The sequence below is a fragment of the Trichoplax adhaerens genome, genomic scaffold (assembly GCF_000150275.1).
Source record: "Trichoplax adhaerens TRIADscaffold_9 genomic scaffold, whole genome shotgun sequence".
Lineage (NCBI taxonomy): Eukaryota > Metazoa > Placozoa > Uniplacotomia > Trichoplacea > Trichoplacidae > Trichoplax > Trichoplax adhaerens.
In genome coordinates this window covers 2,414,357-2,434,092 of record NW_002060951.1, presented here as the reverse complement: position 1 = coordinate 2,434,092, position 19,736 = coordinate 2,414,357, and the positions used below count along the sequence as shown (strand labels likewise).

Here is a 19,736-nt window from a genome sequence, read left to right as displayed (position 1 = left end):
AAATCATTGAAATAAAGTAAGTTATATTGCTTAAAGCATACCTCTCCATTAAAGTATTATCGCAATAGATGTTTAAATCTCGATTGCTGATGAATGTTGTAACGTATCTCTTATACTGTAATCTGTGTTATACATTTTTAAAACGATAGCGATCATACGGTGATGCTAAGCACTAAACTTACGTTTGACTTCTTTATAATTTTTAGTTCCGTGTGACTCGATTTAAAGCTCGATATTCTAAGATTAAATTATAAACGGTATAATACAAAGACACAGTTTAGGCTATAAATTAATGTAAATTTTCGAATCTAAATTTCATATCCCAATCTGATAGCTGTCCCGCAGATGAACTATAAAATACAGCGTGAACGTACTCTATGTACTGTATTCATAATCATTTATGTATTTGCTCGTCGTACTTGAATTTTATGTCGTGCTATACCCCGTAATGAATGCTGCCACAGTATGAGTCTTAAAATTATTTTTTTATTATAGATGTAGGGCCTCCATAGGCTTCCGGATGATTTATACTACAACAGTTACGTACAATAACTAAACCACTCATAAATAGTACTAAGTACTGTACTTATCGACATTTAATTAGCGTATTATCATCTGCAATTCACGATAGGGTAAATTATTTTTAATGGAAATTTCTTGAATATACTTTTTAATACTTCATAAAACAGTTCTGTACAATAAAAAAACATAACTATACATTTTTTGACAGTTTAATACCAATGTAATACAGTACAACTTACTCATTTATGCTTTACTAATAGCTCAGTGCTAATCATTGCATAGAATAATTAAATAAGAAGCTACATTTGTAACTTAGTAGAAATTACAAATAGGTCGGTTGTAATAAATAACATGGACTAAATCAAGCTTGTTTTCTTTGCTGAAATTAAAAGTATAGAGAACAAATCGTATCGACAATATTGTTTTATACGACGGTAAAAGACGATAGAAATCTTAATTCAAACATAACCACATATTATTATGCATCAATCACAACGAATGCGATGGGCAGTACCCTAATTGCGTCGCAGTTGAATACAGGATGCCATAAACGTAGCACTATATATTTTTATACTCATAACTACAGTATAATCTTTCTGCTTATGGCCAATGCAACGTCAAGGTCGGTAATTTATAACCGATAGCGTAGAGTATAAAATACCGGAAGGTATACAGGAAGGGATAACTGCGGACCCAGGTGGATCAATGTCTTCGCATATGATCTATGTTTTCTTATATTATACAATTCAAATATTGATAATAAAATATTAAAAATTATTTTGTAAATATGCGCTACTGATCAAAGCATAAATAATTTCAAAGTACTTTTCGGATCAATTATTATTATTACTGAATATGACTTAATAAAGTTCGAAATTGATACTATAAATTATAGAAAGATTGTAATACATATACAATTGTGACAGGATTCAATATTGCCAATGGATGCCACAACAGAGCCATCCTTTAGTTCATCAAAAATGCTATTATGTCTACAAACCAATTGTTGAATTAATCAGTTAAACGTATCATCTTACTGACCATTGCTTCAATATGTAAGATAAAAATTAAGCTTTAGGGGCAATTGTCAAATTTCATCGCAAGAATCAAATCATACATCAGAATCTCCTGGTAATGCGCCTAATTAAAAAAAACTGTAACAGCTCAAAGATTTTAATCAGACAGATAACACTGTGATAGAGAACATAGTAAAAAGAAAGAATTTCTTGACTAAATTTTTAGAGTTGCAATAGAAAATATTTGAAGGTGAACTTAAGCAAAATTTATCTCTATTGTTTCCTTCTTAAAAACAGGCAACATATTTGATTTATAACAGTGTACAACATTGACATAGAGGCAGAATATAATCTGACAAATAGTATTAATTACTAATCAGATTTTTAACGTTGTATTTCCATATTTATGATAGTAAAATCTATATTTCTCTGATGAATAGTTTGCATAAAATTTCTGTGGTCATGATACAAGTATAACAAATTTTCTTTCAAAAATTTAATAATATTATATCTAACAGTACAATAACACCAGCATTAAAGTATTAAAATTCGGTTTGATCAGTTTCTGCTTAAATCATTCACAAATAGTAAATTAAACTTAAAAAAAATGATGCATCATACAGATATGCAGAAATTTTGCCAGATTTGTTTCCTTTAAGTAAACTATCTTGACAAAGTTAATTTAAATAAAAATTATGATGCACGTGACCGTTATGTTATAATTAAGTCAATACGGTAGCTGGACTATTCAATGAGAAATACTATTTAAATGTGGCATTTGAGACTGAGATAACACTGGTAAACTAGGGTTGTTACTAGTTTCGAACAAAGGCTGACTTTCTTCAGGTAAACATCCTTGCCGTAACTGTTCGTTGTTAACTTGTGATTTAATACTCGATAATGTATTCAATTGGCGATTATTAATTGCGGTGGCAAGATTAGAAGCAGTAATAATAGCTTCAGATCCTTCAGTTTGATTAATTGATAAGTCGTTCTTCCTTATATTTAATCTAAAATGTGATATTCCAGGCAGCATTACTTGCTGCATATTTGAGCTGTTAGGCTGTATATCAGTATCGTTCCTTTTCGTGTTATTCTGAGAAACTTGCATAAAATCGGAAGTTGCAAGATTTTGTTCTGGTATGCTCATACTGACTAAATTTCTACCCCTTGGAGGAATACGACTCATTGAAAGCGCGCAAGAAGTACCAGTAGGAGAACCAGTCAACCCCTGTAATTGCTGGGTAAATGCACTACCTCCGTTACACTCTAAAAGCGTAGAACCGTCGGTAGTGTTGTTATCTAGATGAGTCGATTCCATCGAAGGGTTAAGACTAGTTGGGTCTAATTAATCACACAAAGTAAAATATTTAGTAACGTCAAATAAATCATGTTCGCTAGTATTTCTATTTGAAAGTATGGTTTGGAGAATTATTATTATATTCTTCATACTTACTATTACGATATTTTATCTTGAAAGTATCCTCCTTGCGGCGGTTGGCAAACCAATTGTATACCCGAACTTCAGTAACCAAGCTAGAACCTAAAGCACTCTCATGATTTGGCAGCAAGCCGCGTTGAACACACTCAGCATGATTGCAAGCATCAACTAACATATCACGTTCCTCCTTTGAAGGATTTGTATTGTTAGCATAGGAATCATATAAAATACGTTTGCTAGCTGAACCCCATTTAAATCGACTACGGCGTTGTCGCTTGGGGGAAGGAGGGCTACTCGGTAGATCATCTATAGTTAAGTTTACTGTAGTATCATCTTCTATATCGCTTTCGTCTATTAACGATTTTATAAAGATAGACAATTCATTACCATACAGATATATACAAAACTAAACTATATGAATAGAAATAGAAGCCAAAATGAGAGAATATCAAAAAGTAAAGTGTAATAGTAACTTACGTCTTTGTAGTAACATAATTCTCTTCACATACCACAAGTAAAGCGCAGATCTTTTACGTGTTTTCATTGCTGTACCTCTGTTTAGATGTTGTGATAAATGACTTTGATTCAGCGATGTAGATTCAACGACTTCACGCTGAGATACGCTATGCTGCTGCATAAAAGTCTTGATCATTTTGGCAACTTTGTATGGGTCACTACTGTAAATTGTAATTAAACATTGTATTTTTGTCAATCCCTGCTGAAGTATGATATATTTTAAGTCAGTATAAAAATTGGCTTTTAGCCTTAACAGCTAATGTAGAGCAGATTATTGAAAATGACATGCTAATACTATCACAGAAGTAAGTACAGTATAACTAATAAACAACAACACCAAAGCACACTCAAATAATACCGTTATCATATTTACTTACAATCGAAATTAGGCAGTGGGCAGATAGCATAAAATTTAGATCATTACAGGATAACTGATACACAGTAACCTGAGTTTCAACTAAATTTTTAGCTGAGTGCAATAAATACTGATATGAATGGTTAAATTTCGTTGATATGAAGAATCAAAACTTTTAAGGATTTATCTCTATGTAATGCCTTACTAGCTATCAGAAGATAGAAAGCAGCTATATAATACAGGTTAATTTTGGTTATAGTTGTGCACTTTCGTATTTAATAACTCTCCATTATTTAAATGTCATAACAGAAAGATATTTGTTCCAATTTAATATGTACAATGATTTTAAAAATGTAGATTCCCTAAAAAAGTAAGATTTAACTAGAAATGTAGTTTCTGGCATATCTAATAAGACAATAGCTGTTATTAAGTATGCTCTTCGTTATAACTGATAATTGAAGCAATACAACTTCATCAACAAGCGTTCGGAATACCGCATAACTGTACCGTATAATTTTCGATACCGAATAAAAACTTGAGAGCTGACTAGAACAACACTGTGCAAAATATTGAAGTGGTGCAATGGTTAGGGACAGAGCGATAATTACAATCGAAACGGTCGGGGTGATTACAATAGTATTATTGTACATAATAGAACGCGCATTTAAATTAGAGAGCTTACAAATTATCTCACGATTACATAAGTCGAATTACTGTACGTTCTGCCGTGCCTATACCGGAAAAAGGTGTTTCATTATCAGCTTGGAGCATAAAAATATTATATCGCTTTACCTTAGTAAACGTTCAACAGCTGCCAGAGGTCCTCTATCCTTTAGAACTTTTACAATATCAGTCACGTTCGCATCAGTTATAAGATCTATGGCATCATTATTAGTCGGATACGTTGAATCTAACTGTAATATAAAAGGTAAGAGATGGATTAACGCTAAATACATCCAGTAATGAAAATTATAAAGCGATTGGGCTTTTATATAAGAGAAGATATCAAGCATTTCTGCTTTATTCGAGATCCACACGTTAGCAATCAAGCCGTCTGTGCTGTCTGCATTGTACGCGAACTCTACAATATCATAGAGTAAAGAGTAAATACAGTATCACCAGTACCGCAATTTTAAATTAAAGCATGCTTAATATGGATATAAAACAATTACAACACTGCGAACACCCTATAAACCGCAAATACTGTACATTAAATAGATTAATCGGGTCTTAAACAGTTCAACGCATGCAAACCTTCATTTGATATATAACTACAGAACTTTATTTATGAAAGACAATGTCGAAGTCATTCATGTTAATAAAATTCTATTCCTTCAGTATTTATGTAGATGCGCTCGTGTACAGAATATTAATCGTCACATTGTATAATATCGCCATATAATCGACATCATAACGTTGTATATATTATAATATTTTAATAACGTTTATCGCATGATCGAAATGAGTATAATGAACCAAGAAAATTATTGTATTTACATTTAATAAATTACGAATGATGATATTAGGTATCAATAGTTATATAATATAATTAAATAATAAATAACAGTAATTATATAAAACTCAAAGATGGCAATCTTAGTCATAAGCTCCGCTTAAGAACCATAACGGTAGATTTCGTAATAAGGAATTGTACAGTATTGCATTACTCCAAACAGCATGATTAGGGTCTACGCGTATTTTAAGTAATCCTGGTCTCCTGAATTCCTGGTCGCATCCATGTCTCGGCAGTCAACACAGACCTCCATCTACACGTATATCTGTGTAAATTAACTGGCTAATTATGGTTACATCCCAGCCGCTTTGTAATAGCCTTTCGTATCGAACTATTATTTTGTCAACATTAAAATAAGCTAATATATTCTGGATATGAACGAGAACAACATTTAAGGTAACTAGTTTTAAGATCGGCTATTTAAGCAGCTTTATAACCATTAATTAATTGTTCGTTATGGAATAATTATTATAGGCGTATATACTTATATATAATTATTAAATGTGTAGTATTTTCATTCTCTAGCACGGTCAAGTTTAGCTGTGTTACCGTACTGTACTGTACTGTATGTGTTCTCTAATGACAGTATGCTCTGTGATGTACAATCGACGTCGCACGCAAATTTTAATTGATGAACTACGGTTGTTTAGCTCTTTCTCTACCGATTGATGTATAATTTAAGCAGGATAAAAAGAAAGAATCATTGATTTTTCTTGTTCAAATATCTCAGAAATACAGTACTGTACAGTAGAGCAAGTCGCGATGTTTACAGTACTGTACTGTACAGTGTACACTGTAGGGTGTATCGCAAATTAACGATTTGCATACCATCTTTATTTTAAACCGCAAGGGACAGCTTTTAGCGGAAAGATACAGATGATTATAATTATTTACATATCTCTTGGTTTCAAGAGTTGGGGCATAGGTATTACTGATCACTCGGCCAAGAAATCTGTAGATAGCGATACACCCTACAGTGTGCTGTACAGTATGTACCAGTCTCCTGCATAAACAGTACTATAGACTCACAGTCGTCTCGTAGTACCGGTACTCCTTACGATTTTGTTCGCTTTTGCCACTATCTGCCATTGCATATTGCGGATAAGGCGGATCTCCTATGCAAGGGTTGCTACCGCCCTATACTACGCTTTTGTTTCGTATTACGATTGTGCACGTTTATATATTACCATGTGCCTTGCAAGCGTTTACGACCCTATACTAGAGACATTTCACAGCTGTTGACGCATTCAATTTTGTATATAAATATATGTTCAACTGACTCTAATTTTATTTGAAGAACTTGAAAGATATTTAATAGACTGATCTAGTATTATGTATTGATAAATTTTTAAAATACTGCGTGAGTTATTAGGAATATAAATGCAATAAACGTTGTAGGGATTACTATATGGGTTACGAACTATTTAAAACACGTTGAAACGATTCCAGCGCGCTCTTCAAAATGTGCAGCCACAGATTAATACTCGTTACCTGACACAAGCAGCAGCCTACGGTTAAGTATTGCACACTATTGTACAGTATGTACGTACATTGGCTGTGTTCGACTTCTCTGCTTGGATTGGTATTTCTGTGTTATACTGTCCGTGCTATACTTTACAGTATATTGAAATAGATGAAGTATTCCTTTGCAGCTTCGAGAGCTAGCAATCACATTCAAATGCATTATCGCACAATTCTGCCTTGACCCTACTAATATTGATATTAGTAACCAATATATCGACCCCGTTCCTTTACTATGGATTTTATCCGTATTACAACCATGTAAAACACTTTCCCGCCGAGCCGATGTGCTGTTTATAGTTACAGTACTGTAATAAGATCAAGTAGACTAGCCATAAATATTGACTGGAAGTAAAAATGGAATCCATAGTAGCATATTAAATAAATGATACCAGTACTACTGTATATACTTTGTATGTTATCAACTAATATAGTCGTGAAAACAAATATATACCACACGAATATTTCTACTGTGTCGTTGACGGCTGTGAAATGTGATCATGATCATTTCTATAGTGATGTTGTATTAATTAATTATACGTAGTGTAGTACTATAGTGCACCTTATGTATCATGTAATACAGCAAGACCAGCACTTAAGCGCATGAAAATTTAAAAAAACGCAAGTAAATAATAGGTCAGTATGGTTCAATGCTAATTTGCGAAACGAATAATTATTTATAATATATTGTATATGTTATACATATATAATTACAATTATTAACCAACTTGATGAAAGGTCCCAAAGGCAACATCACCATTTCCAATATATGAATAATCCCGTGAGATGCTATTCGAATGCTCTGGCATAGTCAGAACCTGTATCAACGTTGCTTTACTGACACCACTGTCGAGCAACGCAGTGAGCAATTCATGCTGTAGCTCTGTCAGTGCCATGATCTTGGAATTTCTTCTTACGATATCAGTTTTAAAAGCAGTGGAAAACTGCAATATAAATAAAACATGAACGAAAAGAACCCAAATGAGAACAAAAGAAAGGTTTGTGTAGCTGTACAATGCAGTGTAAACGAACAAAAAATGGTCAGCACCACAACTCACTCCTTGTTTAATAAGTCTAAAGCGCTAAATGAAATTATCTGCGCAAGTGTAATCTACGTAGTCCCTTCTGGCTCTTCTGGTTGCTGTTGCAGTACTGTAAACTTTAGTACTGTAGTCCATAAACTGTACCATTGGACTGTGGCCTATGGGCGTACTGTAAAGCAGCACTGTACAGTACAGTGTACAGTACAGTAAACCTACAGTACAGTACAGTACAGTATCGTAACTGTACAGTACAGTACAGTACTGTACTGTACTTGGACAGTGTTTCACTCTACCGGTGCATTTCGATCGCAAAAAGGAACGAGCAACTAACAAATCAAATATCTTTTTATGCTTGATCACAGTCATACCTAGTTGCAGAGGGGCCCTTACCATAATTGGATTACTAAATTTTGATCTGTAAAGAATTATAGAAATGGCTGTAACTAGACGAAAAGCAGCCAAATCAGATGACTCCAAAACTGATAAGATAGAGAAACCAGAAGAAACTAACCAAGAAAGTAATTCCAAAGGATCAAAATTAGTTCCTATCTTTATCTTAGCAGCAGCGATTGCTGCAGGTGTATTCGCTTATAAACAAGATGTTGATTTACTAGCGAATACAGCCGAAAGCTATCAAAATAAATATAAGGATGAATCTAAACGACCGGCTGTCGGAACTGGTTCTGGATCTAGTACAGATCTCAGCAATGTCATTGCGCCCGATGGTCAGATATTTACAGCTTCTGATCTAAAACAATATAACGGTGATGATCCACAGAAGCCAATCTATTTAGCTGTTTTGGGCCAAGTATTTGATGTAACCAAAGGAAAGGAACATTACGGTAAAGGTGGTGGATATAATTTTTTTTCCGGTCGTGATGGCACAAGAGCTTTCGTAACTGGAGATTTTAGTGAGAAAGGTAAAACTCATAAACCTATTCCATCTCCTATCGCAGTCATAACAGTATGAATACCTTACTATTTATTAATTATATATTTAGTAGAGTAATAATCGTAATTATTTCATCAATAAACACTCAATACCAGCTAACAGTGCGATATATTATCACGATCTACGGCTAAGTTGGCTAAATGTCGATATTGTATTGGCTACAATTCAAAGGAAATGCAGTGCTGTACCAGATTAATCTAGAATGCGGGTAAAATAGTATTTGTTTTTTCTTATATTTAAGTTATATAATTATTTTAGGTCTAAATGATGAAATTAAAGGGTTATCTCATGAGAACTTCATAGGTATTAAAGAATGGATCGATTTCTATCACAAAGGTAATATGTAGCAACTTATTTATTGATGCATTGCATTTAGTTTGTCATTAACCTGATACAAAGTCCTGGGCAGCACATGTCCTAGGCGTCGTCCTAGTATCTTAAAATGAAAAGCCGTAATTAAATTAATTATTAAAGGCCTGATTTCAACTAAGAATTATGTTTACTTTTCATAGATTATTCTTATGTCGGCAAATTGATAGGGAGATTTTATAATGCAAAAGGCGAACCTGCTCCAATTTTGTCTAAAATCAAAACCAGGCTAAGTAAAGCATACGCATTACGGAAAGAAGCCGAAAATGAGAATTTTAAAATGCCAGGATGTAATACACATTGGACTAAAGAAGAGGGGACAGTTTATTGGTGCGAAAAAAAGAGGTATAGACAAAGTTGTATCTATTTAGTAAAACTATACTAACATTCAGGATAGCCATGATACAGTTACGTATATATTCATTATATCTCATCCAGGTATACAAAAGTACATAATTATAGTCATTTATTAAAAATGCTTATATTAACTTTCTGTGTGATATGGATTCTTAAATTATCGTTACCCTCTCATTATGGCAATTTCATTTCTTAATATAGTGGGGGCATTGAAAGAGATTGGGTTGGTGTTCCGCGAAAACTGTTTTACGAGAATGGCAAATTTAAACGATGTGCCTGTATTCGAACCAAAGGCCCTTCAAGTTTCGAGTCTAGTAAAAATAGCAACAATGGAGATTTAGACTATCATCTACTTAAAGAGTATGATGGTTGTGCCTTTGCTTCCACAACTTGTTCAGCTAATGATGCTGAATGAACAGTTATAGCTAAAAGAATTAATAAAGGCGCTATGACAAAACTAACTAATAAATATAATTGTGCCTACTTGATACAGCTAGCCACAGGAACAACATTGTCACACTTTTAAATATTAACAAGATGTATATTTTTATAGCATATAATCGCGTAGGATACTGAGTTGGTGATAATTTGCAAATATAAAATTCATCTTAACAGTGATAAAGGATAATCCGTAGGTGATCTGAAGTAAATAAATAATTTTACTAATTAAAATGATCATAGGCCTATAGTCCTACTAATACATGGTTATCATGTGAATGTAAAACATACAAAATAAATACGTTCATATTTTTTATACTACTGCGGCTAATTCATTCTAGTATATTTACTCTGGTAGCTGTCATTAGGTATACCTATATCATTCTGATGCGCTTGCACCTTTCGCGACTGACCGGCCATATACTTATATTCGTATACATGCTACTTAATTAGGTTTATGCATAACACAGCTTCACCGATATACGGTGCCACGTTTTACCTCAACAAAATCGTTAAGCTATTTCCTTATACATGCAAAAGGCAACTTTAAAAGGATAAATTTATTAAATTAAATTGTAATAATAATATAAAAATCATTGTTCGTAACTTCTTAACCGTACCCTATATGCCTATTCAATTCACGTATGCCCTAATTAATTCTATGCCGATTAAAGTGCTAGCACCTTTAGAAGTGAATATTTTAAGAAATTTAACTGTGATTCAAAGATACCTCTCGCGTCATAGCATTATTACATAATCACGAGATTGTAGTAAGATCTTTCCTTAATACTCATATTCTATCTGCAATTATAAATGCATAACTAACAACACAATGGATAATTATTAGTACTTATTTTAAGACTTCATTTAATGTATAAGCTATATTAAATTTAATTTGATAAATTTTATTGCTTGCTTTATACGTCCCTTAATTCAGCGGCATCCTTTCGTTCATAGTTGAGAGTATCATGTGCAAAAAGTAGGCTTACATAGAGTTGATACCTAAATTAGAATCAGAAATTTTGCATATGTTAGTATGTATAGATGCAATTTAAGTTATTGCAGACGATAACTCTTGCCCCTCACTTCACGTATAATATATGTTTCTGTAAATTGTAATTTTTATAAATTTCAGAATGGAATTTCAAATCTAGGGAAATGATATCATAATAATTTTCTTTCAAGTCCAATTCTCAATATAATATGTGCAAAGATAGCCAGTTAAAATTTATCTACCTAAACAGATCGATTGTTTATTAAGATTTATCGAGTACCGTGAAAAAACTAAGCTGTTTCGTTTAGTTATGGTTTCATTGCAGCAGAATATAGTAATGCTAATATAATATTTCGTATGGACTGATAGAGACACATTTGTAGGGAAGTGATAAGTAAAATAAAAAATTTTACTACGTGAAGAGGTAGTGTCGTAAATTATTAACATGTTATACTCTAGCTTTACGTTATAAAATCGACCAGCTATAATTATGCGTTCGTAGGTGCATACGCACTATAAACATTTGAGAACACAACCGATTAAGGATATCCTTTATACTTTAACTTAATTAGAAATTGTATTTAAGGAGTCTTGGGAATTCACCACAAAATCTATTTTATATAAATCCATAATATTACGAATGATCCTACTGTATCTTTGCATACTAGTTTATATTTTGATGTACTTAATAAAAGGCAAGTAATAGACGAAACATAGTTGATATTCTTGATTTTATACCAGCGAATTAGATTACAAGTACTACAGACCACTAAAAATAACTCACACCTTTAACCTTACCTGTTGCTGTAATTTTCATGTACAAATAATAATCTTGTATTATACCGTATGTTGTCAAGTATAAATCTACTCGATTAACATATCGAGGTAGGGCTGCATAAGGAGAATATTAATTAGCATTAGCGTAGTTATAACGTTTACATTTAAATGTCGCATGATTGCCACCTTAATATTTTATACATTAAATAGCGAAGGTGACACGTATAAAAATATATAGTGTACAAGTGATAATATTAATTAAAACTTTAAAAATTACTTATCTTTCACAAGATAGAAATAACTGGCCATTAATATAATATCATGAAATGGTAGGGATGAATAACTTATTATCTATAAAATTTTTGTACGATCATTAATATTAAAGCGAACCAATTAAAATATCAGCTACGATCTTCCGAAATTACCAATTCAAATTAGCTCCTGATTTCAACTATTCTATCATTTGATCATGAATTTTATTACATATTATTCTTTTCGAGATTTTAGCCATTGGTTTTAAACAATCGAGGTCTGTGAATGTAATCATTGTTCGTATCACACCACTTATTGACACTGATTGTTAATCAAATGTTTTTGATCGTCACAATTTTAAAGAATTCGATAAATTATTTACATGATAATACCCTTTCAGTAGGATGTCTGAATATCTAAATGCATTGCATCAGATATGGTAAATTAGCAATCAATTAACGTTATACAAACAAGTAGCATAAAGTTGATATGATAAGTGATATTAGATTGTTAGTAAATGTACTTAGTCATCTTATTCAGCAGCTAAAGACATATTAGTTACGTTATTCATTATTGATTGAAACGAGTCTTACGGATATAAAATTTACGTACTATTCAAGGCAATAGACTACACTGCGCGCAGAAATGAATTGAGTTGTTTCAAATTATACCAGTACTTTAATAGTTTTAAATTTTAGTGCTTTCTAATTATTAATAGGATGCGTAGAATAGTGCACATTTGCATTTTTTAGTTTATTTTCTTAACACAATATAGGTACCTATAATAGTACATATTGTCATACGTTATAGCATAACACTAATATACCGCAAAGAGTCAACTAGAGGATATTAAATACTGTATGTTTTAAATAAAGATCTGCCTATATTTCTTCCTCACAAATCAAATCAAATAGCTTCATATGAATGCAGTTCAGATTGCCAGCGTTATTTCGATTCCGGTTGGCGTATATGTGATTTTAGGAGTTGTAGTTGGTGTTTTAGCCGATAAATTGGTCTGTAAATACTCTTTTGATATTTATCTAATTTGAAAATTATTGCGATTGAATTGAAATCAAACCCTAAAGGAAAATTGAAATTGTTTGCTATTTTTATAGGGACATAAACCATTTATAATTATAGGATTAATATTACTAGGGATATCATTGCAACTAATCGCTCCATCCCCATATTTTCACTTAAAATTGTAAGGAATTTGTCTCTAATGGCCTAGAAAGTTTATCAGATATAGCATATAACAGATTATTCTTTAGCTTTACTTAGATTACAGTTATAAAAGGGAGTAAGATTTACTATTTGAAGTGTTCCTAAATAGATCCATTAATTAATTAAATGCAATACCATGATTTTATGTATTCATTTATTATTTGGTAAGCGTATATTTATACCTTATTATGGTACCTGCTATGGTATTTTAATTTAGGAAACTGTCGATCATTATAGTCTCAATGATTATTCTTGGTACAGCTATGAATTTCGTTTATATTCCAGTTTTTGCGGATTTACTTTCTTCAGCCAGGTACAGCATTGTTTACCTAAAAGAAGATGTGAAAGATTATAAGATTATTTAATTGTAATTCAATCTTGAATTGATATGATATCACTGAAAATATAAGATATGGATGTGGGTATACTAAAATTTTCTTACAATACTATAGGTCATTGCTTATATCGTTACTATTTTCCGTCATTTTTTTTCTAGCTATTGAGTACAGTAATACGTGATAATCGTGGTATAGTAGACGAGGAAATCATCACTGCTAATATAGCCGCTAATGGTTAAGGTTGACTTAAGACATAATTTGCCATATAGTTAAAAATGAATAAAACACATTAGTTCATGAGTTCGTTATACATTGTTGTATCGTTGATTTAAAATTTTTTAAAACTGATTCAGAGACGAAAATGTTGGTGATAATATAGCTGTCTACTCGGTTGCATCTTCTTTGCTTACCTTATCACGTTGCATCGGGTAAGTTACTTGTTACACGCTATTTGTAATGAGAATGCTATTTATTAGTTAGTATGAGACATTAAATTGCACTAGTACAGTATCTGATTTGTCGTCTTATTATTTGGCTCGGATTTTACCAAAGTTGCCTAGTATTAATTACTGGACCTACATTCGGCAGTTTCTTAGCTTCTTTGTCATCTCTTAACTTTTGTTGGGATCATCGGTAGGTACCGTACTTGAAATAATTGATCCATTGAAGCTGTTTGCAATTACCGATCTAAAATAATACATTAAGACCTACAAGTATATTCTGTTACTTTAATCGATGTCAAAGTGCTTGAATCGGTGCTACCTTTTATGGTCCTTTATTATTCTTGTTAAGGAATTATTTTATTGGTGCTAAATACTTTTAAGGAAATTAAATGTACAACGATATTAATCTTTTTTTATTACAATTTTAATAGATTTTTAGGATTTATAGCTATTTCACATGTGAGTTATCAATTTCATTTAAATACAATTGTAAGGAACTTAATACGGGTCATTATCATTTTCGAGTTTGCGATTGATAATATCATTATGTTCTAAAGTCGAACTCTTGACTTACGATTTAATAGGCTCTGCTCCTAATTATTTATTTAATATACCGTAGTCGAAAAGAAACTGCTTGCTGTAAGGCATATCGAAAAGTTTACTGTTAGAATGAGTTGATTAATGCTTCAGCACTTTGTTCTATAATGTAACTGATATCACGGTATTCTCGTAATATTTGTATATGCTCTATTTTCATTATATTAGAGGATCTAATAATGAATATAGTACGTTGAACATGCATGATATCAGAGAAGATGAGGAAGATATTTCATTATATAAATTATTGGATAAGGATAAGAAAGACAAGAGCAATGAAAAAGATACGAGAGCGAAGTGTCCCTGATAGACTATTGAGCCATTAAGTTAATGCTCTAAAACGCAAACCTGATTTGTTGAAATTAAGATCACGGATTAAAAATGCTTGAGAAAGAGTAGATTTAATGGCTGAAATTACTTTTTACTTGCACTTGGTTTCTTATAGGTGCGATATTGATACTATTAATTTAATTTAATGTTTCTTAAGGACTTTATGGAAGTAGCGATAATGGCTTATGAAATACCGTGCTTCATAACAGCTTATTTGAGAAATACTTGGCTATTTGAAGTTGAGCTTATTCAATGCCGAACAATCATGCAATTATTCGTAATGATAATATCAGGTTTCGTCATTAACATTAATTTGATCTCACTTTCAAGAACACACCAGATCTTGGTCTTTGTGCAGTACAGTATACTGTAAAAATTTAAATTAGAACTCTTAAATTTTAAGCTGCAAAGGTTTACTGGAACTGTTGATAGTAAGGTTGTGTCCATCAGTAAATGTGATTTCGTTAATAAATTAATTTTTACAATGATATTGCATAATCACGGAGCCTAGAGTATGATTCGCAATCAAATAATAACGAGTAAAATTGTAGTCTAAGACGAAAACTAAGACAAAAGCGTCGTTGTCGAATTACATCTGTACGGTACTGGAGAGAGTGAATTTACTTACAGTAATGTCATGGATTACTAAAGGTATGTCTAGTAGATAGTATGGGACCATTTAGGGACTAAAATTTAAACTAAAGGGTATTTGTAGTACGCTTACTTAAAAGATCATGCATTCACTAATATTTCGTGTTATATTTTGGTCAAATTGCAGTGCTAAGGCATTTTTTATTCAGTAAATCATATCTAATTCTTTACTGGTATGATGGGGCTTAAAAATAAGAATGGATATAATTGATCTCTGCGTATCTAATTTTAATTTCGTATGATGGCATGTATTTAGAAGGTCGCTGTTTCATAGTCAGCTATTCGCACTGAATAATATTTAATTAATTAATTTGTTTACTGTTAGACACCTATTGATTGTAACAGAATAATAAGTTTTATGCATGGAGAACATTTAGCCGATACCAGAGACGATACCGATAAATTTTCGATCATATATACGAATACGTATTTACGACTTAAGAAGGGTTTCAGTAATTGCTGTTAATGGTAGATATTAGATCGACTGATTATAGTATATATATTATACATAATACACACTATGAATACTGTATACTGTATGATGCATTTTTAACATGAGTAGTTATTCTATAGTAAATACCTACAAAGAAATGATTCTTAGTTTTATTATACTTAGTGAAGAACCGAATATTTCATGTATAATAGTCAGGCGAATTTGCATACTGTGCTTTACAGTGAATCAGATAGCATATCTTATTTTATAGCCTTCTTTCTCAGACTCAGTGTAATTGCGGAAAGTATACAATATTAGGAAATATTATCCAAAATAGGAGTCCGTGATCATAAGTACGGGAGTAACAATGATACCGTAATATTCTATAAAACTGAAAAAAAAACTGATCTACTACTGGAATGTCCATATCCTTTATGTATGTCACGGTTACTTTAAGAAATATAGGGCTTTTACAAAGTAATTGGTTACTTTGTAAAATAACCAAAAAGAGAAGGTTTGTGTATATGACGGCTATAGAATCAAAGCTGAAAGGAATCATCAGCAAAAAATTGCTTTAATATAAGTAGATTCCCATGCGAGAAGTTTGCCATCGACTTTAAAACTGCCAAAGTCTTGATATTAAAAGTTTATTTTATGAAAATCTCTAAATTTCGATAGTAATTGATATGTAACAGTTGTTTATGCATTGACATAATTATTTATTATCTAACTAATAGCAGTAAATTCTATACAACGATATAGTTAGTATCCATAACATGTAGGGTTTCTTGTAATTAGCATCAATAGGGTGCAATAGATACGTGAATAATCTTATTATATCTAGAAAGATAAAACTCTCAACACTTAGAATTAAAGCTATTATGGAAAAGATTATATAAACACCCGAAACAAATAGTGAGGACACAATTAAAAGCTTCTAATCAATAATGCTATGGATTTTCGATAAATTACGTAATTTTTTTCCACAAAATGCATTTTACATACATTTAGTTTAGGAATAAATTAGATTGCTTAATATTATGTAGGATCAATAATCATAAATGTACAAGCCAGGTTATGGAGACGAATATGATAGGTTAAAATGATTTAATAATGCCAAATTGTTATAAAGCATACTCTACAGAGCTATTATTGAAGACCCGAATCTTTAGATCTGTTGGGATAAATAGCTTCCAATGCTCGGCTTATATTACCGTTTTTAGCCTCAAGTAATCGAGTAAGCCATCCTCCTTGATTGTCGAATCCCATGGCTTCCATTTGAGTTATGGCTTGTTGGATGTTCTCATTTATATCAGGATTATGATCTTGATTGATTTGCTGTGATGGTTTAGAATTTGCAGAAGATTCAGCAGTTGTAGCGCTTGCGCAAGCACCATCGGCTAATTTAGAATTCGTCTCTTCGTCCTTTCTGTCACAACCCTTATCACTTTCTCTATTTTGTTGATCCGGCTTACTCTCGTTTGATGTGTGACAAAATCCTGACAGATCAACGCCAAATGATCTTAGCATATTAGCAGCAAAAGAGTTAATAAATTCGGGGTTGATTTGTTGAGGACAAAACGCATTGAAAACGTTTCCAGAATTTTCATTCTCAGAAGATTCGTTAGTGTTTTCATTTAATGACGAATTCTGTTCTTTGTGATCTTTCCAACGTTGGGCTTCCTCCATCCATGATTGCCATCTACGAGAGCCATTACGCCATCTACAAGACCCTTCCGGCCTTCCACCACAGCGTGGTTTCTGACCAGGGTATCCCCACCACCAAGCCTTGCAATGAGGTGGATATTCTGCTTGAGGGAAAGGAGCTTTCGGCCTGTCTATATATTAAATTTAATATGATATTAATTAATTTTAAAAAGATTTATAACCGCTGAATCGTTACTGTTACGGCCGATCTTTAATCACTTGTATAAGATAATAAATAAGCCAAGTGCCTTCAGTGTTTACTGACAATGACGAAGGAATTTCGGACCAGACTAACATATCCGAAATTTCCATCCATTGTGTCTATGACTTATCATATAATTACTATAAAACAAGAAGTGTCACACTTAGGTTTACCTTTGATGTATACGCGGAAGATTTCATCATTCCTGTTACTTAGAGCATCAATCAATTCATCATCAGACGAAAAAGTGATAAGGTCGCCATCGGTATCTGCAATTGTAAATACGATTTTGAAACGAAATTACGATAAGTGACCGATGGAAGTGATTATCACCTATACAATGTATATGGTCCTTAAGAGCCAATTACTGCACGATGCAGCATAGCAAAGTAGATGTTGCTTTTACATTATAACTCTTTTAAGCGGATATATTTTGTAAGTACAGTAGAGTCCACACAAAGTGAGATAAGATAGTCAAGCAATCTTTACTGTGTCTAGAACCTAAATATGTGAAGGATTAAGGACTGTATCCTTGTCAAGAAAAATTCTTAACATCATTTTCAATTTTCAACTATCGGTTCCGTATCAATGAAGAGCGTAAAGGTATACGCAGAGCATGTAGCACAATACAATACATGAAGTAGCAAAAATTTTAAATTTCATATCCTGAGTTTGATTAATCGAATGATTAAAAATATTGTAAAGCTATGCTTAATCAGGCTAAATACGCTATAAGTGCTTACCACACCACTTTAGTACATAGGAATCTCTTAGTAAATTTGGAAAAAGAGTGCCAATCTTTTGATAAAGATAGTTGTAACTAGTTGTTACGTTCTGGTCCAATGCGAATCGACGGATTTCGTCGTCACTATAAGCTTTAACGATAAGAGACATTGCGGATGAACACGGGGATACTTGAAAAGCTTAAATTTGATGAATGAAAGTCTTTCCAGAGACCAAACAGGAAACGGAGTAAAATCGTAAGTGTAAATGTCAGCGCCGAGAGTTCAGTATATAAGCACTTCGCCCGATATTCTAGAAAGTTCTGGACAGTGGAGATTTCGCTGAATCAACGACAGTCAGCGGAAAGAACAAACGCTTTAGAAATATACATATACGTATCTGCTCTAGGATTTGAAGCTTCGATGCTTTAATGTCTTTAAGGTCTATGTTTTGCTGAATCAATTACAGTCAGCAAATATAGAAGTTATTATACAGCATATAATACAAACCGTCCATATTATACAGTACAGTAATGTTTATAAATAAATATACAGTATACAGTACTGTATTGTACAGTATGTCACGGTCCATACTGTACAGTACAGCACACTACAGTATAGTACTGCACGGTACTATACTGTACATTATGATGTAATACGTAAAAATATTAAGTGTTGCTAAATGTTTTACAGTTACAGTACGATACTGTGACTCATTGAATGAATCGTGTCTTTACGATCCCGGTGAAATTTGTGAGGTTTGAGCGCTACATCTTGTTTTTAATGGTATTGTAGAATGTACATTGTCGGAGTGGTCCGTTAGCTCAGTCGGCAGAGCGTCGTGCTGATAACGCGAAGGTCGTGGGTTCGAGCCCCATGCGGACCAGTCATAAATTTTTTTCAATTTTTCAATTACATACTGTACAGTGTACAGTACAAGACACTACTTTTCTGTACTGTACACTATAGTACTGTACAGCACGTTACTTGCATCATACGCAGTGCTCCATACAATCCTATTGT

At 32.5% G+C, this 19,736-nt stretch overlaps 3 protein-coding genes across 3 annotated transcripts; 1 reads left to right on the top strand and 2 right to left on the bottom strand.

Moving 5' to 3' along the window:
• Positions 1 to 2,944: 2,944 nt before the first annotated feature.
• On the bottom strand, positions 2,945 to 3,667 carry TRIADDRAFT_28952 (uncharacterized protein; the record flags this gene model as incomplete). The annotated part of the gene is made up of 2 exons (XM_002114958.1): positions 2,945 to 3,323; positions 3,471 to 3,667. Coding segments are annotated over 2 exons (576 nt in total), but the record flags the coding sequence as incomplete, so codon positions are not given.
• A 4,978-nt stretch (positions 3,668 to 8,645) lies between these two features.
• On the top strand, positions 8,646 to 10,002 carry TRIADDRAFT_16260 (uncharacterized protein; the record flags this gene model as incomplete). Its single annotated transcript, XM_002115135.1, has 4 exons — positions 8,646 to 8,847; positions 9,138 to 9,215; positions 9,392 to 9,593; positions 9,807 to 10,002. Coding segments are annotated over 4 exons (678 nt in total), but the record flags the coding sequence as incomplete, so codon positions are not given.
• A 6,969-nt stretch (positions 10,003 to 16,971) lies between these two features.
• Positions 16,972 to 18,885, bottom strand: TRIADDRAFT_64162 (expressed hypothetical protein; the record flags this gene model as incomplete). Its single annotated transcript, XM_002114957.1, has 3 exons — positions 16,972 to 17,920; positions 18,165 to 18,260; positions 18,735 to 18,885. The coding sequence occupies 3 exons, from the start codon at positions 18,883 to 18,885 to the stop codon at positions 17,232 to 17,234; spliced, it is 936 nt and encodes a 311-aa protein (XP_002114993.1). The 3' UTR covers positions 16,972 to 17,231.
• Positions 18,886 to 19,736: the final 851 nt, after the last annotated feature.